The sequence below is a fragment of the Anas acuta genome, chromosome 8 (assembly GCF_963932015.1).
Source record: "Anas acuta chromosome 8, bAnaAcu1.1, whole genome shotgun sequence".
NCBI lineage: Eukaryota > Metazoa > Chordata > Aves > Anseriformes > Anatidae > Anas > Anas acuta.
The window spans coordinates 2,162,920-2,190,024 of NC_088986.1; the positions used below are offsets into that span (position 1 = coordinate 2,162,920).

General features: G+C 42.4%; 2 protein-coding genes across 8 annotated transcripts in view; one reads left to right on the forward strand and one right to left on the reverse strand.

Annotated features, from left to right (window-relative positions):
- Positions 1 to 22,736, forward strand: part of JAK1 (Janus kinase 1) — a 54,490-nt gene extending 31,754 nt beyond the window's left edge. For both annotated transcript variants that reach the window (XM_068690130.1, XM_068690129.1), the window contains exons 5-25: positions 1,488 to 1,641; positions 2,919 to 3,082; positions 3,632 to 3,974; positions 5,489 to 5,662; positions 6,437 to 6,594; positions 7,279 to 7,402; positions 8,076 to 8,262; positions 10,241 to 10,347; positions 11,608 to 11,754; positions 12,499 to 12,586; positions 13,135 to 13,262; positions 13,767 to 13,902; positions 14,335 to 14,486; positions 15,265 to 15,415; positions 16,518 to 16,612; positions 17,095 to 17,287; positions 17,902 to 18,026; positions 18,813 to 18,985; positions 19,449 to 19,566; positions 19,922 to 20,032; positions 20,987 to 22,736. In XM_068690130.1, coding sequence (XP_068546231.1) covers positions 1,488 to 1,641; positions 2,919 to 3,082; positions 3,632 to 3,974; positions 5,489 to 5,662; positions 6,437 to 6,594; positions 7,279 to 7,402; positions 8,076 to 8,262; positions 10,241 to 10,347; positions 11,608 to 11,754; positions 12,499 to 12,586; positions 13,135 to 13,262; positions 13,767 to 13,902; positions 14,335 to 14,486; positions 15,265 to 15,415; positions 16,518 to 16,612; positions 17,095 to 17,287; positions 17,902 to 18,026; positions 18,813 to 18,985; positions 19,449 to 19,566; positions 19,922 to 20,032; positions 20,987 to 21,088 — 3,130 coding nt within the window. In that variant the 3' untranslated portion in view covers positions 21,089 to 22,736. The remainder of the gene's footprint in view (positions 1 to 1,487; positions 1,642 to 2,918; positions 3,083 to 3,631; positions 3,975 to 5,488; positions 5,663 to 6,436; positions 6,595 to 7,278; positions 7,403 to 8,075; positions 8,263 to 10,240; positions 10,348 to 11,607; positions 11,755 to 12,498; positions 12,587 to 13,134; positions 13,263 to 13,766; positions 13,903 to 14,334; positions 14,487 to 15,264; positions 15,416 to 16,517; positions 16,613 to 17,094; positions 17,288 to 17,901; positions 18,027 to 18,812; positions 18,986 to 19,448; positions 19,567 to 19,921; positions 20,033 to 20,986) is intronic.
- Positions 22,127 to 27,105, reverse strand: part of RAVER2 (ribonucleoprotein, PTB binding 2) — a 39,672-nt gene continuing 34,693 nt past the window's right edge. For all 6 annotated transcript variants that reach the window (XM_068690141.1, XM_068690136.1, XM_068690135.1 and 3 more), the window contains one exon: positions 22,127 to 24,878. In XM_068690141.1, the coding sequence (XP_068546242.1) occupies positions 24,732 to 24,878 (147 nt within the window). In that variant the 3' untranslated portion in view covers positions 22,127 to 24,731. The remainder of the gene's footprint in view (positions 24,879 to 27,105) is intronic.

Below are 27,105 nucleotides of genomic sequence, written 5' to 3' on the forward strand. Positions count from 1 at the left end.
GGTCCCAAACTAAGAACACAAATTTTCTTTTGCTCTTTAAGATCCTGAGTCTGCACTGAGGGTGGTACACACCAACCTTGACCACTGCAGAACTGGGACTCAATCCACGAGCTCCCATTCTGGTCAGAGACAAACCATGAAATTCTAGTCACATATTTCAGAACGTGCACACTTGCATGAGGGTTGTCCTGTCCTGTAGCGTTTGTAAGCATTTGCTGACTGATTTGCTGTCTGCTTGCTCTCTTCCTGTCTTCCAGGATACGCCTCTTGCAATTTGTATTGCGTTACATTCGAATTGAAACTGGGCAACATTATGATTTGTTACTTAAACAGATTTGTTATTTGTGATTTTCAAATGTGCCTGTAGTTTATAAGGTACTTCATCTATTCCGCTTTTTCTTTCAATACAGAAAATGTGTATTTCCAGGTCAGGAGTTCGATATAACTTATTTTTTTTCCACTCAATTTTCTTTACTTCTCCTTTTGTGTGCAGTGCTTATTACCTTTCACATTCATTTGTCTTTTTCCTTTGTAAGTTGATCTCAATTTAGTGTTATTTTGGTCACGCAAGCTCCTTATGGCTTTGCTGATGGCACATTTAGGCAGACGTTAAAACCTTAGCTGTCAAGAATTTGTGGTAACATTCTGTGGAGCTCACTGTGGTCACTGTCCATCAGGGAAGCCTCCTTTTGCACCTCCCTTTGTATTAGTAAGTACTTCTGCATTGTTTGCTCTGGGTAGAGCCAAATGCTTCTCTGGAGTTAGTGGTGTATTCTAGCAGAAATCCCTCCTACTTAGCGGCTGGATAAATCTGCTCTCCTGTAACCTTTTAATTGTAAGTACGTCATGATCACGTGCAAGGCGTGAACTCTTGCAAAAGGCACATTGATTCAAACCAGATTTAACTAAGCTTTATGTGATTTACAATCTTAATAGAACTCAGAAAGAAATCTCTGCAGCAATTCAGACAAAGATTTTTCAAAAGCTTCTGACAGACTCTTGATCTCAACAATTTCATTCGCTTGCAGCAGATGCCAACTCTTTTAGCAGGTTTTCAAAAAGCCTTCTGTGCAGATAGAGTAAAAAGCTTATTTGTTAAACACACAGAAGATTGACTGTGTCCCTTTAAAGCTGGATGATTTGAATTAGTGTCGTTTTCACCATCTCCATCCAAAACCAAAGGGAAGCAGAAATTCCAGTGCATAGCTTCCAGTGCTTCCAGCTGTGGCCTGGAGGGAGGCACTCAGCGGTTACAGAGGAGGAGGTCTGAAGCCATGTTAACCCTTCAGATGAGTCATTTTAATTTGGAATGCAAATATCAACTATTGGTTAATGCACGGCAGAGGCATAGTCTCTTACACTGAGGCAGAAGACTGAAGGTTTTTGGCATGTACCTCGTTTTGTTTTGCAAGTTTAGAATGTGTATCTAATATAAATTGAGGATTTTCTCTCGGATTTTTAAAGTTTATTTCTCTTTTTCTTGCAAGATACTACTTTACAAACTGGCATGGGACTAGTGAAAATGAACCCTCCGTGTGGAGGCATTCACCAAAGAAGTCAAAAAACTCTTATGAGAAGAAGCATGTTCCAGAAGGAACCCCGATCCTTGACGCAAACTCATTAGAATACATCTTTGCACAGGTAAGAGGTTGCATGCAAGTGTCTGTGCCATTCCACTAACACAACAGCTATTTGATCCAGTAGAAATTGTCTGCTTTAAAGAACTTTTTTTCAAGCTTTAATGTGTGTTTGACCTTACCTGTTGGCATTGGTCATACTTCACACTACGTGGAGAAAAGAGAATTTGCTCATGGAGAACAACCGGGCCATGTGCAGAACATGTAACGAAAACTGTCTCACAGTCCAAAAATGTAGCCACAGGCTATGTTTTTACAACACAATTGCTTTATTAACTGTTTCTTATATAAATGCTATACCTTTTCTTTTGTGAAAATTGTGCACATGATGCCATCCATAGAGTCATAGAATGGCTTGGGTTTGAAAGAACCTCAAGGATCAGCTAGCTCCAACCCCGCTGCCATATGCAGGGACGCCACCCACTAGATTGGGTTGCTCAGGTCCTCATCTAAGCTGGCCTCGAACACCTCCAGGGATGGGGCATCCACAGCTTCTCTGAGCAACCTGTTCCAGTGCCTCACCACGCTCATTGTCACACAGCCTGCTTGCATGCAGTTTTTCTTTCCTTCTGTTGTGCCTCCCAGTTGCTGGTGGCATGCTGCGTGCTGGTTGTGGCAAGTAGGTGCAGTTTCTATTTCAGCAAGCTTGTGTTGCTAATCAAAAATTGCTCTGCTGTGAAACTACACTGTGAGAAAATGCCCAGGTAGCTACAGCTAGAAATACATCTTAATGGTATCACTTGCATTCTAAAGTAGTAAGAAGCAAGGGGTTTCTTTTGTGAAATCTACCTAATTTGTGCCTTGTTTTATATCAGCATATAACATGCTGCAAAGTGTTTTTTGTCTTTTTTTTTTTTCTTTTCTGATTGCCAGCAAAAAAGGTAAAAACAATGAGTAGGGACCTTAGTGAATATTGCCAGATGATAGAGACTGTGTACGGGATGGATGTGCTGTGATGATGTTTGCAATGATTCCACCTGTTCCACAAATCATCATTTTAAGAAACTTTTCTCAGGCACAAGTGTTGATGTTTCTTCTCGAGTAGGCAGGCTTTGTGGGATAACTAGTGCTTGCCTACATTCCTGTTTCATTGGTCTAAGAGAAGATGGCATCTTACTGCATAGCTCTTATCTTCTTCCTCTACCCCTTCTTGTCATGGCTTTCAGTTTTGGGTGACTCTTTTCTTGCTCAAGGAGAGCCTCTGATCTTGTGACTTCGGTTGCTAGCGTGAAAAATGACAGACCTGATATCTTTTTTTTTTTTTCTTCTCTCCTTGTTAAGGGTCAATATGACTTAGTGAAAGGCCTAGCACCAATCCGTGACCCTAAAAATGACCAAGAAGTTCATGAAATTGAAAATGAATGCCTGGGAATGGCTGTCCTTGCAATCTCTCACTATGCCATCAACAAAAAGTTGAAACTTCCAGAGCTTCCCAAAGACATCAGGTAAGTTGGGATAAATTCTTCCTTGCTGCTGGATATGCTTCACTTCTCTTCCAAAAGGGATCTTAAGCATTTTACTTTGCATGGTCTGAGTACATGGGAGTTACAAGCTCCAACACTAATACTGCTCTGTGTCTTCCTAATCTGGTCAATTGGGATATGTAATAGAAAATTTGAGTTACTTCTTACCTGAAGATGATATGAAATTGATGCAGCTAGTGCAGCCAGCATACTGATGTGTTGAATACTTGCTGTAAATTCAGGATTCCAGGTTAATAAGTTCAGAAATTGTACTGTTGTTAAGTGGCAACTTCATGTTACTGATTTGGGTGGGCTGTATCCATTTTGCTTCTAAACCTTACAGGTAAGGTTATTATTTGAATTCTTGTTGGCTACTAATTCCATAAATTGCTTCTGCAGTACCAACTGCACAGTGGTTTACTGCGTCTTGTTCTCTATAAATTGCTTTCAAAGTGTAAGGCAGCACCACATTTTAGAGTTAAAAACTTAGGAATCAACTGTCTTAACTCATACTGTTGTTTTTCTTCCTAGTTACAAGCATTATATTCCCGAAACTTTGAACAAGACAATCAGACAAAGGAATTTCTTAACCAGGATTCGGATAAATAATGTTTTCAAGCATTTCCTTAAGGAGTTTAACAACAAAACCATTTGTGACAGTAGTGTGTCTCCACGCGATCTGAAAGTTAAGTACTTATCAACAATGGAGACTTTGACTAAACATTATGGAGCAGAAATTTTTGAGACTTCATCTCTGCTGATTTCATCTGAGAATGAAATAAATAGATTTAATTGTGGTGACAACGAAATCCTTCCACTATATGAAGTCATCGTGACAGGAAACAATGGAATTCAGTGGAGGCTCAAGCCAAATGTAAGCATCCCTTGATAAATGTGAATTTGAGATTACTTTTGGGGGCATAACAACTGCTAAAAAATGTACATGATCCTCAGACACTGCAGATCAGCTTTTTCGTTTTTAAAAGGTCTCTTTTCATAGATCGTAGGATAATTCAAGTTGGGAGAGACCTCAGGAGTTGTCATGTCCAACCCCCTGCTCAGGGTTAGCTCTGAGGCGAGACCAGTTTGTTAGGGCTTTAGCTATTTCGGTCTGGGAAAATTCCAAAGATGCAGACTCCACATACTCTCTGGGCAGCCTCTTCACCTGGAAGTTTCACCAGAAAAACTGAAGACCTCACTGTATCTGCCAGACCAGATTCAAGTCACAAAAGGTTAATGTATGTGGAGGCCCTTATGGTTTGGTGCTCTGTCTCGATACCAAGGTCTGCTTACGCTTTTTTCTGTATGTTTGGCAACCCCAGATGCCAGAATTACTCATACTGATAGACTTTTCATGAGTAAGTTAGAATACAGTGACATTAAAGCTCAGCTTTCTCATGCAAGTGTTACTTTATATGATGTCCTTTGTTTCAGTGCTGCTGAGCTCACTTTGTTTAACCTTTTGTACTTTGTGTATATGAATATTAAATGTACTTTGTGCTTGAAGGGTTTATGGCATATTCTATAGTTTTTCTCCACATACAATACATGAACAAATAGACCTCTTTTTGCTTGTCTCAGTTCCCTACTGTGATGAGAAACCTACTGATAGCTATCTTTTGTAGCACAGAAAACGTTGTGCTTCGCTACATTTAGATGTAAGCTAATTATCTCTGGTGGAGAATTTCTGTTTGAAATGATAATATTAATGAGGGGGAGGGAAAGAAGAACGGATATTGAGAAGAAAAGCTTGCAAGAAGTACAGCCTGTTTCTTGTAAGGCTCCTGATTCTACTGATTTGTAGATTATTTTTATTTAAATGGCTGAACCAAACACTTCATCTCAGTGAAAAGCATTCAGTGACTGGCAGGAAGCTTTGCTTAGTCTGAGCGTTTATATTTTTTAAGTATGTAGTTAGTACTAGTTTTCAGTAATCTTTGATCTGTGAGGTGACCAGTGTCATTGTGGTCTGCATGCAGATTTCCAGCTGCTGTCGGCAGAAGTTCAGTCAGGAGCTGTGAGAAGAATGTTGCTCTGGCTTTGGGCTGAGCTCAGAAAGTACTTCATGTGCATACTTCAGAAATTTCAGTATCACTGTTTCAGCCCTGTACTACTATTATTATTGCTAGCATAGTGAGAGAGGTAACTTGCCTCGCTAACAACTGGTTTCTTTCATCCTCGTGAAAGTTTTCTTATGGACAGCTCTTGATAGAAATAAGTCCTGGCAATACAGGCAGTGATCACGGAATTGATAATTCAGTGCAAAAGGCATTCAAGAATTAACTAGATGTAGAAGATCAATTTGTTGTGAATTTTTGTTTCATGATGAAAACACTGTGCTAAAAAAATGTTTTTATTAATATATCTTTATCCCAAATATATTTGCAGTCTGTACAGACGGAGAAAGAGAAGAAGAAAAAGTCTGATGGCAAAACCGAAAAGGAAGAAGAAAAACACAAAATTCGAGATTTATGGAACAATTTTTCCTATTTCCCTGAAATCACCCACATTGTCATCAAGGAGTCTACTGTGAGCATTAACAAGCAGGATAACAAAAGGATGGTAAGAACCAAACCTGGATAGTTTTCCCTCCTGTGGGTTGTTGTAGTGGCACAGTATTGTTGGGCAACAGGTGACAACCTGCTTGGGGAACATTTCCTAATGGGACTTTTAAATAGTAGTTAAATATGCTGTCTTCAGCAGTCTTTAAATGCATAAGTGCTAATTAGAAGAGCAGCAAGTTGATGAAGACAGTTATTTCTCTACACTTGTTACTGCATACGAGTAAGAGTTATCAGCTCCCCAAGCTCTTCTTGATCTCCCATCTGTGCTTCTCAGCCTGTGGCCTTCCTGTGTACAGCCTGGGACAGCCAAAAGCAGCGTCAAGAAAAAGGAGCTCAGAGAGGGAGGGCAGAGGGACACTGGGAGAGAGGAGAGTCAGGAGGAGAGTCACTCATTTCAGTGTCCTGGTTTTTCTTTCTGTGGGCTGTCAGCTGTTAAAATTTAGAAAGGAGCTACCAAAGTGCTCTTGGCTTCAAATCCAACATGCCTGCCCTGGTACTGAACTTGAGAGGTTTCACAATGACTACTGCAAGAGCTTGCGTTACAGATCTCACCCAGGATTACAGCAGAACTAGTCATGCCAGGGAATGAGTTTCAAGCAAGTAATAAGTAGGGAGGGTGCAGAATGGTCACTGTTGGCCTCCTAAATGTGTATGGTTTTCTATCATGTGTTTCTGCACAATTTTTTACTCACTGTGAATGAATTGCTAGATATTTCTGAAATACTTGAACAAAACTGTAAGAATTCTTGACTAAAATATCTGTTTGTTTTAGGAGTTAAAACTGTCCTCACATGATGAGGCCTTGTCATTTGCATCGCTGATAGATGGATACTTCAGACTTACAGCAGATGCCCACCATTATCTCTGCACAGATGTGGCTCCCCCACTGATCGAGCACAACATAAAAAATGGATGCCACGGACCCATTTGGTTAGTAAAATGGTTCGATTTTAATTGATCCACTTGAATTAGTCCACTAATTCCGCTGCATATTAAATCCACGGAGGAAATCTGGCTTTCTGGAAAGGTTTCTGTAATGGCCAGAATTAGTTACCAGGAGGTTGTAGGATAACTTTTTTATGTAATCAGAAGAAAAAATTATATCCTAATTTCTCTCCTCATTATTGTAGGAGTGTTTTGAGACTTATTTCACTAATAACTACAAAGGTAATCATCAGTTGAGCAGATGGGAATATTTTAGGTACACAGAGGTAAACTCTGCTCTTATCTGTGCTGACCCTGGGAGTCCCTGGGTGGATGTTCAAAGCTTTGCTTTTTGTTTTTAATCTGCTGAATGAATTATTTTCCTATCTGTCCATGTTTCTGGCTTTTCTTTCTGTGTTTAAGAGAACTTACATGTGCACTGTGTTGGAAGCAGTTTCCCCACTAAGCATGCAAGAACATAATAAATCCTCCCTTGCTGTTATACAGAAAAATGTGAGCATGTGCAATGCACACAAATTATGTTTTAATAATAGTATAAATATTTGTAAGTTACGATGATATGTTTTTGTTCCAAATTTAGGATTACTTTCCCGTGTATTTACTAATAATAGCTTTTGGATGCAACTGCTCTTTTGATGGTTTTATTCATTTGCACGTTGACTTTTTCAGCACCGAGTATGCCATCAACAAACTTCGACAGGAAGGAAATGAAGCAGGAATGTACGTGTTGAGATGGAGCTGCACGAACTTTAACCACATCCTCATGACAGTGACTTGTTTCGAAGGCTCAGAGGTACGTCAGGTGTGGCATTCCCAGCAGTAATCTGGTAATGAGCTAAAGACCAGTGGCTCCCTGTAATCCACGATGTTATATTTATCTTCTTTAGGGTGGTTCATCTTAGTTTTCTTTGACAGCTGATGCAGCAGGGGGTGGACACTAGTATTCATAGCTTTATTTTCCCCAGACTCTTGTGCTGTCTCTGACAAATATGTTTTGTTACATCCAGAACGCTTCTGTTGATAGCAATAGAACTGTGCATGAACATGGTTCAAATTAAGCTTATTTAACTCGTACTCTTGGAGAGCGACATACAGAATTTTTCACTGCAACTTACTGAATGCTTCTTGAGCATGGAAGAAAATTTCTTCTGAAGAGTCAGGACTTCTGAATGCCCTCAGGCTGTGCAGAACACAGAAGCTGTAATTTGGACCTGTTAAAAGTTTGCACCTTTATGTAGCACTCTGTTTTTATGAGCCTTCTTGGAGCTGAAGGTTATGGAAATTCCAGGGCCTTCTCCTGCTTTGTTGAAGTTTGATTAGAGGAACCTAGCTAGCGTAGGAGCAAGTATTTAATTCTTCCGAGAAGTAATTTCAAAGGCTTTATGGCTTTATTCACTCCTACAAATGTTCTTTCACTTTAGTGATCAGTATTTTCCTTTTTTTTTTTTTTTCCCCACTCTCTCCAGATGATAAATAGTTCAATCCAGTACAAGAACTTCCAGATTGAGGTGAAAAAAGGCGGGTACTTCCTACATGGTTCAAACAAATCTTTCGCATCCCTAAAAGAGCTGATGGATCACCTTAAAGGACAAATACTTCGGACAGACAACATAAGCTTTACACTGAAGAGGTGCTGCCAACCAAAACCGAGAGGTAGTCTCTGCTCCTTAAGAGAAACTACAAACTTTGTTGTTGAAAGAATACAAGCTTCAGTACTGGAGGCATTTTTAGTGTCCTCTGTTTGTTCTGTATTTGTGCGTCAAGCTCTTCTTTTATTTAAGAACTTTCTTGCTTCTCTGTGTTTGGGGATCTTGTCAAAAAACAAAAGCAAATGCTGTGAAAAAAAGATTTTAGGGGTTTCCTTTTAGTGTTACATGCTCAGTACAGGATGCTCAGGGGCTGCTGCTTCTCAAGAGCTTTGTTTGTATGAACTTTTCTAATGACAGTGGTTTGCCTTTTTGCACCTAAACAACTGGCCTCTGCAGTATCGATGGCAGAGGCAGAGCGCTAGATTTGTTTAAAAAGAAAATGTCACAGCTGACTCGGAGTCATGGGCTGCGATGTTGTGTCAGAGCAGGGACCATATAAGGTTCTTCCTTTTCTCCACTGAGTCACGTACACCAGGCAGTGCCGCCGTGCATCACGTTATGTTGTTCCAGCAGAGGAGGTTTGCAACCTGCAGCTTGTTGCGTGGCAACGTTTGGTTTCAAGCTTATTTGCTGTCATTATGATGTGTTGTTTATTTTATTAATCTTCACAGAGCAGTGGGGAAGGCTTTGTCTGGAGCTGTTATCAAGCCGAGCACCCTTGAAATCAGTAGATTTGTCTGTGAGATCAGATTTTAGATGACTGGGACAACTGCACATTTGTTAAACTGTTAATGCCAACACTTATTAAAACAGCTGTAAGCTGTAAGTGTCTCGCAGCTGAATTTTTTATGAAAGGAAACACACAGTGGCGTGGTTGTGTTGATCAGATAATGGTTTCCTGTTAGAATAAGGGGAATAACTGAGCTGCATTCACTACCTGCTTGTTTAGAAGGTCGTAGAGCATTCTGTAGCTCGTTTGAGTTTTGCAGCACTTCTCAAGAATGTAGTTAATTGTCTGGAGCATGGAGAGGTTAAACATTTTGACATTTCAATTAAATTTTGGCAGCTGTATTTAGAATAAAATAAGTAAAGCAGATCAAGGAGTTTTCTGCCCTCCTCAGCTTTTGGCATGACAGTGCATCTCTGAACTTCAGCTGGACCCACTGCGTTGTCTTTGCTGTTCCCTATTCTGTTTCTTCCCTGTTTTTTTTTTTTTTTTTTTCATTTTCTTTTGAATCTGTCTGTTTAATTGGTTATTCACAAAGATGCTTAGGGCCTGAAGAAAGAGGAGAGTATTTCCAGCACAGGGTCTGTTAACAGATTGTTTTCAGGTGCTAGACTGTGGTTTAATCCTGATGCACGTACATGTTATGCTGCCAGGTGCACACAGACATCTAAAACCATTGTATCGTAATAAATAACGCCAGCTGTCAGATGCAGGAAGACAACATTAACGTGTAAGGCTTTTGGCTCCAACGATGCCTCTCCCTGAACAGAAACAGGGGAAAGCAGCAGCAGACTTTTCCTTCTGCTTATTTCCCATTCCCTACTTTAAGTTTTATGCTTTGAAAACAGACTGTTAGTGTTTCCCAGAGCACAAGAAGCTTTCAAGGAGGTAAAGAGAAGAAATGAGACTCCAGCTGTCTCATACTCATCTGGACAGTGGAAAAGGGCCATACCTGTAGGCAGGAGGGGATGTGTGTTATTTCATTTAATCTGCATCAGAAGCAGTGTCTTTCTGGGCCCTGGATACTTCTCTGTGCAATAAGTACCAATGGTTTCTTATCAGCTGTGATACAGCTGGTGTTAGATCTTGCACATAAAATAAAAAATACAGCTTTGTTTTGGTGAATTCTCTCTTGAGTGATGAGCAGAAGTTGCTTTGCCAGGAATGTGGTTAAAGTTTCTTCTTTTCTCCCTTCTCATTCATTTGGAAATTTACTTTGCAGTGAGCTTACAAAAATGTTATTGTTTGAGAAAGGTGAATGTGTGCAGTTATTTTTGAGAAGTCTTAACGAATATTTTCTCTCCCTGCCTTCCAGAGATCTCCAACTTGCTAGTTGCAACCAAGAAGGCTCAGGAATGGCAGCCTGTTCATCATCTGGGGCAGCTGAGTTTCCATCGAATCCTCAAAGAAGAAATTACGCAGGTGGGTAGCTGCTGAACACTGTTTGTCTCCTAAAATCCCAACAAGTAGGGCAGCCCTCCATACCCAGTCAGGTAACAGAGAATCACTGCATTATGGCTGGTTGGACTGTTCTTCCGTTCCCATTTCTCCTCAATAAAACTTTCTGAATCTTTATTTGTATTAACGCCTCTTACTGCAGAATCCAGATGTTTATGTGGCCTTGCATGGAAAAAGAAGCAAAGCTTGGGAGTAATGCCTTTCACTAGAAATCAAATGAATATTTAAGCAATTTTCTAATGCATGTGAAAAAAGATGCTTGTAAGGTCATTATTAAAATCATGAAAGTCTTAGGACCTGCTCTTGCTACCTGGTTTGTTACTAAATGTACTTGTATCTTTTAAAACCTGGCATGTTAGGGAAATGGGCAACTTGAGGTTTAAGACAATATCCTACAGCAAAAAAAAAAAGGTAAAATATTCAAAAGGTCTGCAGAGTCTTGGCATTCAGAATCTTGTTTTCCAAACTGATCTAGCATGTATGTTCCTAAATCTTGTGACAGTCACTTGCAGTTAGTGGTGCAGGTGACCTGAATAAACTTTAAAAAACATTTGTTTGAATGCACAGATGACACTGACCATTTCTAAAAGACTTTGTCTCTTAAATCATGCAGTTAGTTTCTTCAGTTAAATAAAGATGTATTTTTTTTTGTCTTTTTTAAAAACAGAAACAAAGCAAAAAAAATCATTACTGACTGGGGAAGGCAGATAGAGTTTGTATTAATTGTTTTTTGATTGGTAATTTGCAGTCAGTATGCAGACTTCCTGCAAAAATATCCCAAGACGGAATCCTCTGTTATTTAGGAGGAAATTACATTCCCAAACAAAGTGTTCCATTGAAATATTACTTCCTTAACTTCTGGAAACACATTAAAGATCGCCTCAGCAGCAGCTTATTGTAAATAAGAGTTACCATTTATTCATTTGATGTTTAGTCTAATCGCATTAAATCTCACTGAGCCTGTTTGATGTTAGTGGAGATGTAATAGCCCTTTAATATCCAATGAGTTTACGGGGTAAGTGTTCTCAGAGAGACTACTGAAATGAAGAATAACATGCTGTCATTGTTTTTTCCACTCTGTAATAATTTTAAGTACATGTGGCTAGATCAAGTGGAGGGCTAATTCTGAGAGGCAGAATTGAGTGCAGATTCGACTATTTGTGTAAATGTATATTTGTTTGCTTCATCTTCTGGTTTGAAAGTATATGGTGTGTTCTGTCTTAGGGTGAACATCTTGGAAGAGGGACAAGAACACAGATTTACTCAGGGATTCTCAACTACAAAGATGATGAGAATGAAGGATATCAAAATGAGAAAGAGATTAAAGTCCTCCTCAAAGTCTTGGACCCCAGCCACAGAGACATTTCTTTGGCAAGTCTTTTCTCTTTTTCTTTTGTCCTGCAATACTGGGCCTCACCACACTGTAACGATGCAATGCCTGAGAAACTTGGGGTTTGTGTGTGTGGTAGGGGAATGGAAGAATGCTGAAGATAGCTCGCACCATTCCAGGCAGTCAAATCCATCATTGATCAGCCCTTTGAGAAGCTAAAAAAGTTGATTTCCTTAGACAGGAAGCAGCACTGGGTTCTGGCAGGAGTAATCCACTATTCACTTGTACCCTGCACGTGGACCCACACCTTGCAGTGGTGTGGAACACGCAGGCATCCCCACAGCCACGGTCTGAACGGTGTCATCTGAGAGCAAGGGAGTTCAGTGAGGGCACCACTACCTTCCAGAAACTACCTCTGCACTGTGCAATGGGCTTGGCAATCTGTCGCCAGCTCTGTCATCAACAAGGCCACAGGCAAGTTATTTGATTTGCATTTTGCTTAGTCATCTACTCAGAGAAGCTAATGCATCACAGATCAGACCTGGTATCGGCGTGTCTGTGAGAGTGCTGGGGAGAGCACTGGTTGCTTACATGACCCAGTGAACAACAAACATCCAAAACAGCTCTCCCCTGCCCCATTACTGCAGCAGGACAGCATTTCCCTACTGTTGTCTACCCTTTATGCTCCTGGAAAACGCAGTGTTCTTTTGTTATTCTGCTCTTTTTGTTAACGACTGCCCCAATGATCAGCAGTTTAATATCGAATCTGCTTCACTTTCTAACAGGCATTCTTTGAAACAGCGAGCATGATGAGGCAGGTTTCCCACAAGCACATTGTCCTCCTCCACGGAGTCTGTGTCCGGGATGTAGAAGGTGAGTTCAGTTAACATCTCTTCGGACAGATTTTGAAGCAGCAGGTTTTGGTAAGGACAGGGCAGCCATTCCGTTCAGAGCCAGCCTTGAGGGAGATGTGGTCGATTTTTCAGGGCAGACAGAAGTGGAATGGGAACAGCCAAGCAGCTGCCAAGTCCTTTTCACTAACAAGTTTTCCCTTCCAGTGCTGTCTCTGAATAAATGTGTTACAGGGTGATTCCTTGAGGTCAGAAAGCCGAGTGCTGACAGTGGTGTCAATACAAACCAGCCTTCTCGCAGCAGTCATTTCCCTGGCAAGGCTCTGCCCTGTGGCCTTGGAAATGCTTTGTTCAAAGTTTACTGTTCTTTTACTGCGCAGAGCCTCTCTTGGCAGCCTTTTAGTTTGGACTCTTTGAGCACTGAAATAAACTTTAAGGAGGTAGAATAATGACATCTTACAACCAGTCTGCATCAAAGTTGGGGGTGGAAAGAGAAGTTGGGAACAGGCCTATTGGATTTCTCCAGACACTGGTCATTGCAATACTGACTTTATGTACCCGACTTTGTAGATGTCATGGTTGAAGAGTTTGTTGAGTTTGGGCCTCTGGACTTGTTTATGCATCGGAAAAGTGAACTCCTGACAACTCCTTGGAAATTCAAAGTAGCCAAGCAGCTTGCAAGTGCACTAAGCTACCTGGTAAGAAGGCACCTTGAGACAAGCATTGTCTATAGCTTGCTGCAATCTAGGGCTACGTAGATTTCATGTGTGTTAGTAACTAATGAATTTCCTCTCACAGGCAGTGGGACTGTGCAATGTATGGGATTTAAAAAAAAAAAATCATTATATTGCTTTAAATAAGCCAAACACTCTTTGTGCATGTGTTTGCCACCAGTTCTTTGTTTGTGCTTGGAAGTCAGTGTTCCATTTCTGCAGTTTTGCTTGTCATGAAACAGGAATATAATGTTGGTCTTTTTTCCAAAATGTATTACATCAACAAATACAAATGCTTAAGTGTGAACAGCATGTTCCTACTTCTCTTTTCCCTGTTTTTCTCTAGGATGATTTCTTCCAAGCTGTATTTTTGGATTTCAGCTTGGAGTATTCTACAGTGATTCCCCCCATGCTATGGGTGTGTTAGAGCACTTGCTGAGCATTGCTAGCTCATTGCACTCACCATTTTCTTTTCCTACCTCACTGTAGGAGGATAAGGATTTGGTACATGGAAATGTGTGTACTAAAAACATCCTACTGGCAAGAGAGGGAATTGATACTGAATATGGTCCTTTCATAAAGCTGAGCGACCCAGGAATACCAATAACCGTGCTGTCCAGACAAGGTATGATACAGGAATCGGATTTGTCTCTTCGGTGTGGTGGGGAAGGGAAATAATGCAGTTTTATACCAGCTAGAATTGGTTCTCAAATAACAGTAATCAGCTTTTATGAAGTTGAAAACTACAGTGAACTAAAGGAGTGTTTGCTGATGGTCAGTACTTGTATTCATTTCTCCTAAAGTCATGTGAAAGTCCAGTGAGATAATACAGAAGGAGTCACAGTTTCTGGATGGCTCAAAGCTAGAGCTTATAAAAGCCACAGAAATGTCTGTATGAGAACAGGGATTTGAGAATCAAGATTTCCCTGAAACCGGACAAATACTGCAGCTTTAGTTTATTTTAGTTAAGCAGCTGTTAGGCAAAAATAAGTAAGCTGGAAGTCTTAAGCCCTTCAGTATTAATTCCAAAATGCTTTGGTTCTGTTTTTTATCTAAGAATGTGTCGAGCGAATCCCCTGGATTGCACCTGAGTGTGTTGAAGACTCCAAAAATTTAAGCGTTGCAGCAGATAAGTGGAGCTTTGGTACAACTCTGTGGGAAATCTGCTATAATGGAGAAATACCACTGAAAGACAAGACGTTAGCAGAGGTAAAACTGCGTTATATTAACTTTACCTGGACATGTATCCTCTTCAGCACTTCAGTTTCAACACCCAATTTAAGTTGCTTTCAGCTTGTTCCAAAACCAGCTCAGCTGTACTTGACCAGGGGCAAATCTTGTTTAAATTGCCACAGATCACAGCAGAAATTGCTGTCCTTGCTACAAAGATGCTTCAATCTGACCTTGTTGGTGATTCTCAAAATGCAGCATGGTAACAACTGAACAGAGCTTCTGATGCAGTCACACCTGTCCTTTTCTAATCAATATGTCCACTTAAAAACTTACTCAGGTTCTGCTTAAAAGCACCTAGTTTTCTGTTCTTGTTTGTTCCTTTTGGACATTGGTTCATAACTAGTCTCCTTGGGACTCCTTATTGCTTGCTCTGAAAGCTTTTAAAAAAAATCGTTCTGCTTTACTGCTGGCAGCTTCTGTTCATTGCTGGCAGTTTCTGTTCCTCACTGCCAGAGGCCCCCAGCATTGTTCCATATCGGCCTTTTCTCTCTGTGTTGGGAAGGTGATGGAGCAAGGCAGCTGCTGCTTGTCTGAAGGAAATGACAAGTACTCGTGTCACTGCCTGAGCTGTTTTAACAGGAGGTAACTGAAAGGCACTTGCTGCCCTGGCTGCAGGTTACCTCCTGCATGTGGTAGACTGCTGGGTAGTTTTGCTTTTAGCTTTTGCACAAGGCCACCCTTGTCCCATCTGTCCCATCTCGGAGGTCTTTTCCAGATTTAATGATTCTGTGACTCTGTGATTTGCACCTTACAGAAGGAGAGGTTCTACGAGGGGCATTTCGTGTTGGCAACACCATCATGCAAGGAGCTGGCTGACCTGATGAAACAGTGCATGAATTATGATCCCCATCAGAGACCCTTCTTCAGAGCAATCATGAGAGACATCAACAAGCTGGAGGAGCAAAGTAAGGCTTGGATTTGCTTATTGGCTGAAGGGTTGGATAAAAACGGACAGTTTTTTGGGCTAAGTTGGACACCTTACAGCAGCACTGTTGTATAGTGACAGTATTGTAGAATATCCTGAGTTGGAAGGGACCCACAAGGATCATCAAGTCCAACTCAATGAGGCAGCTTCATGCCATTCCCTCAGGCCCTATTGCTAGTCACCAGAGAAGAGATCCTGTTACTCTGAATCCTGTTTCTCTATATACCACAGATCATAAATTCTTTCTTATCTTCACAGCAGCAGCTATAAAATCAGTTGACATGATTTTGTTATATGTTCCATATTTGTCTATGTAAAAACAGATTTATTTTTAATAAGTCCGTTAACATGCAAGGTGTGTTTTTTTTTTTTTTTAAAATCTTTGAGCTTTAGAAACTGTTTATTGTAATGCATAGCACGTGTACAAAACAGGCTCCTTTCCACAGTGATCTTGCAGGTGGATACTTTGTCACTTGCTGCTCCTCTGTGGAATAAAATCCCTGCCCTCATAGTTTGTAAACAAAGAAACTAGAAGGAACATGTGCTGACTCTCTTCTAAGAAACACAGTGTTTTAGAGCTTAGTGGGCATTATAAGTAGTTAAACAGCAGCATCTGAGGAATGAGGAATCTCAGTAACAACGCTACGTACGGTTGTATTCATAGGAGTGTGTTGTGTCCGTATGATAGTGGAAGTGCCCCTTTCTATAGATAAGTGCAAATAGGATGCAAGCATTTAATTGGTACTGAATATGTGGCTTAAGTTATGCTGTGCTGGTGGTTATATCTAGCAGTACAGAGCCATAGAAGGGGAATAACTCCTGCAGGGCGGGAAGTACTGCGGGAAGTACTGTGAGAGAAAACTGAGTCAGAGTCTGCAGAAAGACCCAGCAGCAGATGATGGACTGGCACATGCAAATGGGAGGGATTCCCTGTCAACAAAGAGGCAAAGGTTAAAATAGGTTGGGACAGCAGGGAGAGAGGCACTTAGAGCAGCAGATTGGAAGTACCCAACGATACCTTGAAGTGTCAAGACCAAGAAGTCCCTGCAGAAGAGTCTACCTAACTTTTTTTCCACTCCCAGATCCTGATATTGTCTCAGAGAAGAAGCCCGTTACAGAGGTCGACCCCACGCTCTTTGAAAAACGATTCTTGAAGAGAATCCGTGATTTGGGAGAGGTAAGAGGAATGTCAGGTTGAGATCCCTACATTGGAAAGCAGAAACACAACTTTTTCTGGACCAGGTTGCCCTTAAGTCCATTAGGGCTGAGCATGAAGGGCAGCTGCAAACATTTTTGCACAAAGTACGGGGGTGGTGGAGGCAACGTGAGGAGGCTTTTTGTATGCACTAGGCCTGCTCAGGGGCAAGGGTGGCAGGGAATTGGTGAATCCAGCTTCAAGAAAGTAGGTGTGCTCTGTGTGGAAATTCAGGCAATCTTCTGGGGATATCCAGTTACCAGCGTTCCTGTTTGCATGTTTGTTACTAAGGGGAATTTCTGGTCTCTTGGTCTCTGTGTTTTAATAGAAATTAGAGTGTGTGTGTGTACGTAGCTCCGCCTGCTTTCTGTGTCACAGCAGGAAGATGTGAATCGCAGTGCATCAGTGACACTGTGGTTAGTGAGCATTGTGTTAACGAATGCTGTCTTTTCTTTGACAATTAGGGCCACTTTGGCAAGGTTGAACTGTGCAGATACGATCCAGAAGGTGACAATACAGGAGAACAAGTGGCAGTTAAATCTCTAAAGCCGGAGAGCGGAGGGAATCACATCGCTGACCTCAAGAAGGAAATAGAAATCTTGAGGAATCTTTATCACGAGAACATTGTCAAATATAAGGGAATTTGCACAGAAGACGGTAAATCTTCATAAAGAATGCTAAAACTATACACTAAAGTATAAAAGTTTTCCTTTAAAAGTTAAGCATTTCAAAAAGTAGAACAGTCTTAGTTCTATCTTACGGGTTCAGGTCTCTTTCTTCATGGAAGAAGCAGCAATTTCTCCGAGAGGCAGAAGTTGTCCTTCTGTGTCCTTTTTTGTGCTTAGCTAACTTTGATGTGACCGAAGTGGTGGATGATCTCACCAAATCCATTAAAAGGAATGAGCCACCTGGGCAGGGTGGTGGTTTCTGTGTTCCAGGAGTGAGCTGACAGAATCAGCCAGGTCATAACCCCATAAACTGCGGTATCATCAAAGAGAGCGCCATTGCCTTATACTTTGCATTTGCAAAAGTGATTATTTTAAGTTAATATTTAAAAGCTTTAAGAACTTTATATTCAGTAATTGTGCTGCCTGGAATAGATTCTCCTCTGTATTGGTACAATGACTGATGTGGGAAATAGCCCATAGGCTGGTCATGGTCGTCAGTATTATTCCAGAATAAATATTATCAGGGCTGTGAGCCTCGTACAAAAGGTGTTAATGAGATAAAGGGATGCATGCTTGCAAATTAAACATACGCTCTGTTTTTAGGAGGAAATGGGATTAAACTCATCATGGAATTTCTTCCTTCTGGGAGCTTAAAGGAGTATCTGCCACGGAACAAGAACAAAATCAGTCTCAAACAACTTCTCAAATACGCAGTTCAGATCTGCAAGGTGAGCATGGCACCAGAGACTTCCTGCAACTCCTCTGTTTGATTACGTTAATTATTAGTTTATTTCGTTTAGTAGAGTAAGGGAGAAGGGAAAGGGAGGCTTGCTTTATAAACAAAACCATTCTCATTGCTTTGTCCCCAAGAACCTGAATCCTAAAGCAGTCTCTCCAGTGTTGCAGATGCTATTGGCACAAAGATCAGCAAGGGAGTAATTATTTGGTTTGCTTGCATAAAAGATTACAATAAGAAAAAGTTGTTCCTACTACAGAATTGGAAGTAATAGAGAGGAGGGAGAACAGCGTTTAGAAATGGTGTGCAGGTAAGAGGGAAGGAGCAATCTGCACGTCTTGTAAGTGAGGAAGGGATACAAGTGCACAGTACAGTGAGACTGTGTGAAGCAACGCGCTTTAAGAGGCTGTGGCTTTGTAATTAGAGTGGACCAGGCAATTAGAAGAAGCATAAACACAGACATCAGTTCTAGCAGCGCACAAAGAAATGTGTCATGGAGAGGTGGTTGTGGACCTGGTGGTTGCTTGGCTGAAACTTAAACAGAGTAAAAGCAGAAGCACAACAAACTGCCTCAACAGGGGGAAACCAAAGGCAGAGTTTAGAGGGAAGATGTGGGTCAGAAAAGGACCCTGGGAAGTGCCAACAGGAGAACCTGCCATTTGAATACCTGCCTGGAGCATCACCAGATGAACAAGGGAGCATTTGAGGGGGAAATTGGAAGAAAAACAGTGACATAAGCATTGGAGAAACTCGTGTAAATGTCTTCCTTCTCTTGTAGGGAATGCACTATTTGGGATCCCGTCAGTATGTACATCGTGACCTAGCAGCAAGAAATGTCCTTGTTGAAAGTGAGAACAGAGTGAAGATTGGTGATTTTGGTCTCACCAAAGCAATTGAGACTGATAAGGAGTATTACACCGTCAAAGACGACCTCGACAGCCCTGTTTTTTGGTAATAAATTAGAACTAATTTTCATTAATCAGACTGTGCAGCAGAATAACCTGTCTGCTCCCAGAGACTTAGGCTTTTGGATGTCTGGATAATTCTTCCTATTTTGGTAAGAGGCCTCAATGAGGAGACGTTATCAGAACAAGAAAGAGGCATGTGGTAGAATATACCTGAGATATGTAATCTATTTAATTACAGACATCTTGTGTTATTTATTTCTTCCTGCATTGAATGATGTATTTTTGCATTATTTTGCATTTGTTTTTGGTCTCCTTAGTCTCACAGGGATTTGCTGTGTAATGTTTACTACTTCTGTGGCGTTCCAAGCCCTATGGACACTGTCATGTATAAGGACTCTACAAATGCAGAGTGCGCCTCTTCCATTTGCTTACTTTAGATGTGTGCACTTGTGAGTAAATCTGTGCAGCTGTGAATAAAATTTAACACTGTCACGTTGTGTCCACAGGTATGCTCCAGAATGCTTGCTTCAGAGTAAATTTTACACCGCTTCAGACGTCTGGTCGTTTGGGGTGACGCTGTATGAGCTGCTAACCTACTGTGACTCGGAGTCCAGCCCCATGGCAGTAAGTGGTTGTGAAAGAAACTGCTGTTAAGGCTGCTTACATCAGTTGTGTTCTTTGTTGTTTTGAAACAAGAAATATAAAGAATTTATCTCATGAAAACAACCCTCAAGGTTGTCTTTCACTAAGACAGAGTTAAGTTGTGGTGACAGACTGCATGTCCTGGCGAGGAAACTCAATTTACAGATGTTGCTCCCCGTTTTCTAATGTGTGTGTATGGTGCACGTTACCTGCATGGTCATCATCTACAGTTTCTTTTCATTTTTTGAGTTTGAAATGCCATCTTGCTGTCAAATTGCAGCAGTCTGGATTTGTGCTGGGTAGGAGGATGCACAGCTGACTCTTGCTCTTTCCACAGGAATTCTTGAAAATGATCGGCCCCACGCAGGGTCAGATGACAGTAGCACGGCTTGTGCGTGTTTTACAAGAAGAAAAGCGCTTGCCACGTCCTCCCAACTGCCCAGAAGAGGTAACACAGCTACGCTTTTATAATTTTATAAACTAACACTTGTGAACAATTTTGCACATCTATAATCTTCTTCCTTTTACAGCAAAATAGCAGCAAAAGCACCATACATTTGGTTTGGATACACTCTCAGTGCTTCAGCTCTATTAGAAAGGCATTTACAGTTTTTTTAAGTGTTATCTTTAAATGTTTTTCAGCACTGATTTTACCATGTTGCAACATCCCTGCAAAGGGGGTTAAAAACTTGGCTAAAGGATGTAGTTCCATATAAAATTCATTTGTTGTCCTTGAGTTTTGCACTGTAGATCTGGTTCCTGGATGTGTGGCAGCCCAGACTGCTGCCCCTGGCCTGCAATCTGCAGCCTCCTGCCCATGGAGGAGCCAGGGGCTGGCTGCACTGCGCTGGGGATGGGCTGTGGGCTGTCAGAGGCAGACTGCTGCTGTTCAGTGTGGCTCAGGGCAGGGCAGGGCAGGCAGCTGCTGCAGTGACTTGGGAGGAGGGGAAGGTGAACTGCGCCTGGGCCCTGGGCTGGAGGGGCTCAGCACCAGCAGGCCCTGATCGCCAGCAGGCTCCTGGTGCCCAGACCAGTGCTACATCAGGCTGTCAGTCACCATCCCCTGGCTCCAGGTGCTGTTGGTTAAGCAGTGCCCTAGCCCCTGATAGGCAATTAGTAGCTATTTTGACTAAACAAACACTCCTGAAACTGTAATGAAGCTGTTACATTGTTTTCAACTGTTTATGTTACTGTGGCATCTTCATACATACACCTTTGCATAGAAAAAACAAACATACAAAAAAGCCCTGCTCTCAAAAACTTGCCAATTCTGAGCAGAATCCTTGGCATGTTTCTATTCTGTGTTCCTGACTTCACAGCAGTGGGAATCAGGTCTATGATGTTCGTTGGAGCTATAAATTGTTTCACTCATCCTTTAAAAACTTCTCTTTTTTTCTGCTAGGTTGACCAGCTGATGAGGAAATGCTGGATATTCAAGCATGATAAACGGACAACCTTTCACAACCTGATTCAAGGATTTGAAACAATTATGAGCAAAATATAATTATTTTTTTTATAATGTCAGTGCTTTAAATGTGTGTCAAAATATAAATGCCCAGACCTTTCATTTTTTAACTACTGTAATTTGTATTCTGACTGTGCTAATGTGTTCAAAGGATTATTTTTCCAACAGGTTTCCTTTTTTATTTAGTCAACAGTTGGATCAAATTGATTTAAAAGGTATGGCAGAAACAATAGCTTCAACTCCTTTTACGCCGGTTACTGCAACACAGTTTCACCTCTATTTAATTTTGGTCTCACTGCAATTTGAACTGTCCAGATAAACGTGAGCTGAAAGAGCAGTGTCAAAAAATGCTACAGTTCTCAGTGCATGGATCTCAGTGCAACATGTAGCATTTAAAACAAGTCTGTGGTTCACATTTATTCTGTGAACCTAGTGGCCATAATAGAACTTACAATTTTAATGGCGTTTTTGAGGAAGCTTTTAGGAAATTTTGGCTGAGGTGCACTTACATTTCAGTAACAAAAAAACAACTTGGGCGCAAAAATTCAGAGAAAGCAGTAACATAACTCTTCTTAAGCCATTTGCAGTTCTGCGCTCTCAATCATATTTTTTAAAAAAGCTTCACCATCATGTTTCAAAAAGGAGAAAAAAAAAAGCATGAATCAGCAGGTATAGTTATGTGTTTCTTTGAGAACCCCCCCCCATCTCTGGTTAAATGCATTTGCTTTTCCTAACCCGTCTGCCCCTCATTACCCATTTCTACCCCCTGAAGCTTCCACCAGTTATGTAGCTGTTAACCTTGCCAACATGTTGATCTTCAGCTTGTGTTGCAAGTGAGCCACAGTGCACGGTGTGGGGAAATGTATGCAGGAAAACCTATAACTACTTTGGGGATAGAAAAGAAAATTAAGCCATGTACAGATGGGGGGGAGATAATTCCCCCAGCAAAGAATAATTTTGTAAAGGAGAGGATTGAACAAGAGGGAACTGTCCCTAGGAGAGGGAAAGAACACCTCAGGCACAAAAAATAGGTGTCTTGTTATCAGCAGTGCCATCACGGGAGTGCACACTGTACTCTTTGTTTTGTTTTTTTGTCAGTTTTGGCCAGCACGTTAATTCATTTTAGCAGTTTTTCAATAAAGCTGCTCCCTTGATGTAAGGTGATTATGCTTTAAATAATAGCACTGGCCTTTGTTTAATTTGACTTAGTCTCCAGCCATATGCTTGTGAAGTATTTGGTTGACCAGGAGTGCCAGAGCCCAGCTGGGGCAGACTGGGACCAGGGAAGTTTTATTGTCAGGACCAGATCCAGCATTTAAACTGTAATTGAGTCAAGTGAAGGAGTGTAGTCTCGTTTCGTACATCTGTCAGTCTTTGATGAGCAGTAGTTTAACTGGAAACCTATTGCTGACCCGCGTCCTAGAACTTGGGCAATACTGTTTTTCCACCAAACCTGGATTTTGAAAGTGCTTTGAGGAAATAGTTCTGGCAATAACAGAGAAAGATGTCTTTAAGTATCTATCTATATATATATATATAAAATTGTAATTATGAGCGGCAACCAGGTCAGATTTATTTTTACAGTATTACCTGTTTTTTCTGTATGTCACGTATGAGCCCGACTTAAATCTGTAAGCACTTTGTTACTCTTTATACGAAGAAGTTAATAAAGGTTTTTTTTTTTTTTCCTCCACGTGTTTCTTTTTACATAATCTATTAAAGATTTTTAGTGTATATTCCATAGTAGTGCTCAGAACATGTCCTTAAAACAGCCTTCCCCTACCTTACATGCTTACTTTAACAGCAGTCCAGCGATGGTTCTGTTCCACAGGACACCACTTTAAAGGTGTACCAACAATTTATTTTAATTGAGAAGGTTAACAACTCGAGCAAGTTCCATATATAAAGAGTTTGAACAAAATATTACAGGTGAACTTATCAATACATACAGAATCCCAGAATAACTATGTCCATAAACTGCATGGCTAGGTGGCTGTCTTAGACTTTCCTTCCTGTGTGCCCAGTGCAGGCTATCTTATCTAGAGAACACAGTGAAGAAGGAGAGGATTATTTTTTTTTAAGCCTTGAAAATACATATCCTGGTCACATCACAAAGCTTGAGCTGCCATTTTAAGACTTTATTTAAAAAGAAAAAAAAATCTGTATTGAAAAATGGCTTCAGTACTGTCTACTGAGCTAGAGCAAGAGTAAGAAGGCCTGTGCTGGTGCCGTCTCAATGGCATTATTCAATTAACTCCAAAATCATTTGCAACAGGATTCTAGGGCAGCAAGCCCACGCTGTCCATCACAGTTGGGCGGCTCATAATTTGTCACAGACACTGATATACAAACAACAACAACAAAAAAGCTTTCTAACACTTCTGCTACCAGGATTAACAGCTGGAAACAAAGCCTGTACCAAAGGTGCTTAACGAATAAGCCAAAAACTCCAAGTCTTTTTAAAAACTGAAAATCAAAAAGAAATCCAATCAAGCTGCCTTGCTCAACGAGCCTGCCTACACGGGGCTGAGCCAGTACTCTGTGCATGAGGTGAACGAGTAAATAGCTTTCCCTTTGAATAAGAATTCCTTTGTGCAAAGGGCAAGCTGTAAGAAGGAACAAAAACTGGAGCCAGGATGCTGTGCTCTAGCAGGCTTTGGGTTGCAGCAAATTTCTAAAGACACTTGAAAAAAACAAACCACACACACAAAAAAGGATGGAGAGCAGAAAGGCAGGATTGAAGAAGTCATCTGAGCCCATGAAGAGTGCTTCTGCTCTACGTCTGGCTCATCCAGATTCAGAAACATCCAGAAAGAGTGAACTAGACAGTGTACGCCTTCTTCCCCTTGTGGTTACCCCTAACAATCACCTACCACGTCCGCGTGTTTCCAGCAGCCCTACGGTCCTGTTGCGAGGAGATTTTTGGAGACTCCACAGACAGTGTTTTACTCTCAGCTCCGTTCACAAACTACATTACTTACTCCAAGGAAAAGCTGTGGATTCTTTGCCTAGAAGCAGATAAAGGTTACTCCATCGTTGAGGTGTCACCTATCCGAACACAATTTAGCATTTAGGCAGCACACAGCATCGCATCTTACTTAAAACAAACATTTATTGAAAACATCACAGCGACTCTAGCGATACATTTGGTATACCTCCACTCCAGGATTAAGAGGAAATATTAAAAATATAAAGGTTGTAAATGCAGAAGTCTTAATCCTGGGATAAGTAAGCTTGAAAAAAAAAACCCACATTCTGAGTTAAAAAAATAAGAAAAAAATTACTATTAAGACTTTGTCTTTTAAATTCCTCAGCGTGAGGACTAGAGAAAGGACCATCACTCCCTCCTCAGTATTTTTATTGCTTTCAGCTGATAAGCTACCAACAATTACCAAGTTACTTCTCTTGGTCAGTTTCAGCCCACTGTTAATTTCAGTGGTAGACACAAATGGAAACACCATTCCATCCTTTCACAAGGCAAGGCAGATTACGGAGAAATGGCTAACGTCAGACCGATACGTACAGGTTACTTGGCGAATTTGCCCATTACACAGCGTTGTTCCTCTTGGGATTATTTATAACCCACGCAGAAAGAAATTTGTCTGAAGTTAAGGCAGCAATAAATAGGAGAGGTATGAGAAGCCTGCCTTCGCACGCCGAGGCAGGGCGGATTAGTTGGGTCTCAATAAACGCGTTTCTTTTTCAGAGAGGATTCTGTGTAACGCATGGCTGAGCCCTGAGCTTGCTGCCCAATGTACTCCACCGGGCCAGGTTCTGGGGAGGAAATGAGGTACGAAGAGCCTCGCTTCTCACTTCTCGAGGGAGCCACCTAAGGGCAAGAAGAAAATAAGTTGACACATGATCCAGAGCAACAGCGTCAATAAATAAAGCTCCAGCCTGTGAATTACCACGGACCAGGAGCCAACAACGGACTCCGAATGCCCGGCTCCTGCTTTACAGCCCAGCTATACACAGCGCATGAGTCAGTGGTTGTGCCCTTTCCCTAAAAAAACAACCATAAATGCACCGGTGCCCTGCCGTGCATGCATTTTTGTGAGGGCAAGGGGCTGGCTGGGCCAGGTGGCCGTGCTCCACTGTGTGCATGTACAAAGCAGCAGCTCGGTGGCCATGCTGTCAGCCTGCGGCGTCACGGCAGCTCCAGGCACCATCACCCTCTCAAGCAGGTCCCCAGTGGGCCACCCGCTGCTCCTCTTGCTTTTCCTGAAGAGCTGAACGGGTCACCCTGTCCTGGCACGGCTGTCGTTGCACGCAGGACTTTTAAGGACTCGTTTCCTGGCTGTGCCAAAGCGTCTTTGTGCTGGGGAGCACGGGCGGCCAGCTGCCGCTCGCAGGCATGGATTTACACATGGTACTGACGTGAAGGCGAGAGCAGTAAAGTTGTTTCATCAAAACTTCAGCAAAATGCCTCACACCCACACACAGGAAGTCCTGGCGACCCTGAACAGGGTTTCTGGTGAGGGCACAGCTCCCCCAATCCTGCCACAGTGCCCTGCAACAGGGGCACCCCAGGGGCACGCGGGGCTCACGTTCAGTTCCCCTTTGGGAGGCATCAGAGCAGGGAATTACAAAATCCCCAGCACCTACAGCAACAGAAGCTACAGAGAGAGCTCACCACCCTCATCAGTGAGCGGTAACCACTTCTCTCTTCCCCCAGTGTGTCCCTAATTTCATTACCAGTCGGTTCAGATGCTCACCTTGCTCTCCAAGCCTGCCCTATCTGCCCTAGCAGCACCGGGCCCTGACCCGCTCGCATCCCGCTCCACCACAGCGAGCAGTCTGCATTCGGTCTGGCTCCTGGATCAGATGATAGGGGTTTGGCTCACGTTGGGATGAATATTTTAGGAACCGTAACACGCCACACAAACCGGGAAACTCATTCCTTTATCAAAGGAACAGCCAGGCTGACCGAGTGCCTCCGAGCCAAACATTCCCCAACAAACCTCTGAGGCTCCCCTTACTAGGTCACAGCGGCAGCTCGAGTTACCCTTTGCAAATGTCCAGCTCCATTTTGGAGAGCGCTTGTCATTATCACAAACAGGAATTTGCTCGAGGAAAGGCTCCGGTTTTCCCCCTTCCCCTCTCCTGTGTTTTCAGCAGCTGCGGGGCCGCCGGCCACGAGCTCTGCCCCTGCTCACGGTGCTGTGGTTCCTACAAAGCCCGGCCCCGCAGCTCAGAGCAGAGGGAGGAAAACGCATTGCAGGGCTGAGGAGAGAAAACGCAAAAAGCACAGCAGGCCCCTCGGCCTGCCCTCCTCGCTGAGATTTCTCTTTTAGCTCTAGGAATGAGCGCAGTGCCTGGCATTAAGGCAAATGCTGCTGCTGGGCAGCCCGTGCCAAGGGATTGCTCTCCTTCTGCCTCCTGTGGAATCTGGCACTCAGGCAGACGGCAGGGCAAGCTGCTCAACATCACCCTCACACACAAGCTTTCCTCTTCAGACTGGAAACGAACTGGAAGGCAGCAGCTAACTCACACCCCAGACTTCTCCCTGATGCCGTTACCATGCTCCAGTTCCCAGTTGTGTCAGAGCTGCCGGGGAGCTCAGAGCCCGGCCTTCACAGCACGCAGAGGCTGCACACACTCAGGCCTTGCTCACCTTTATCCCCAAACACCTCAAAGCCAGGTCCAGCCAGGCCTCATCTGCTCCCATCCTGCTGAACCAGCCTCCAGTCGGTCTCAACCCTACAGCCTCCTCGAAGCTGGTCCTCACCCCCCATAGCCTTTCCTCACCCCTCAGCAGTTTTATCAACAGGAACCAGGTGTCTGCTGGGTCCAACACTGCTCTGCTCGTGGAGTCTGACAGAGGTAGGCTGCATCTGACACGTTACATACTTCAAGTGCAGGCTATTTTACCATGTTTTCCCTCCCAGGATGAGGTTCACATTATTACGGAGCGCTGCCATAACCTCATCACTCCACTCCACAGCTTTCACCCCAGGGGCACTCTGCAAAACACGGCCCTGTCTGCACAAAACAAAAGCCCAGACAAAAAAAAACAGACAAAAACCATCTGAAAACAGCAGGAACCCTCCTCACCC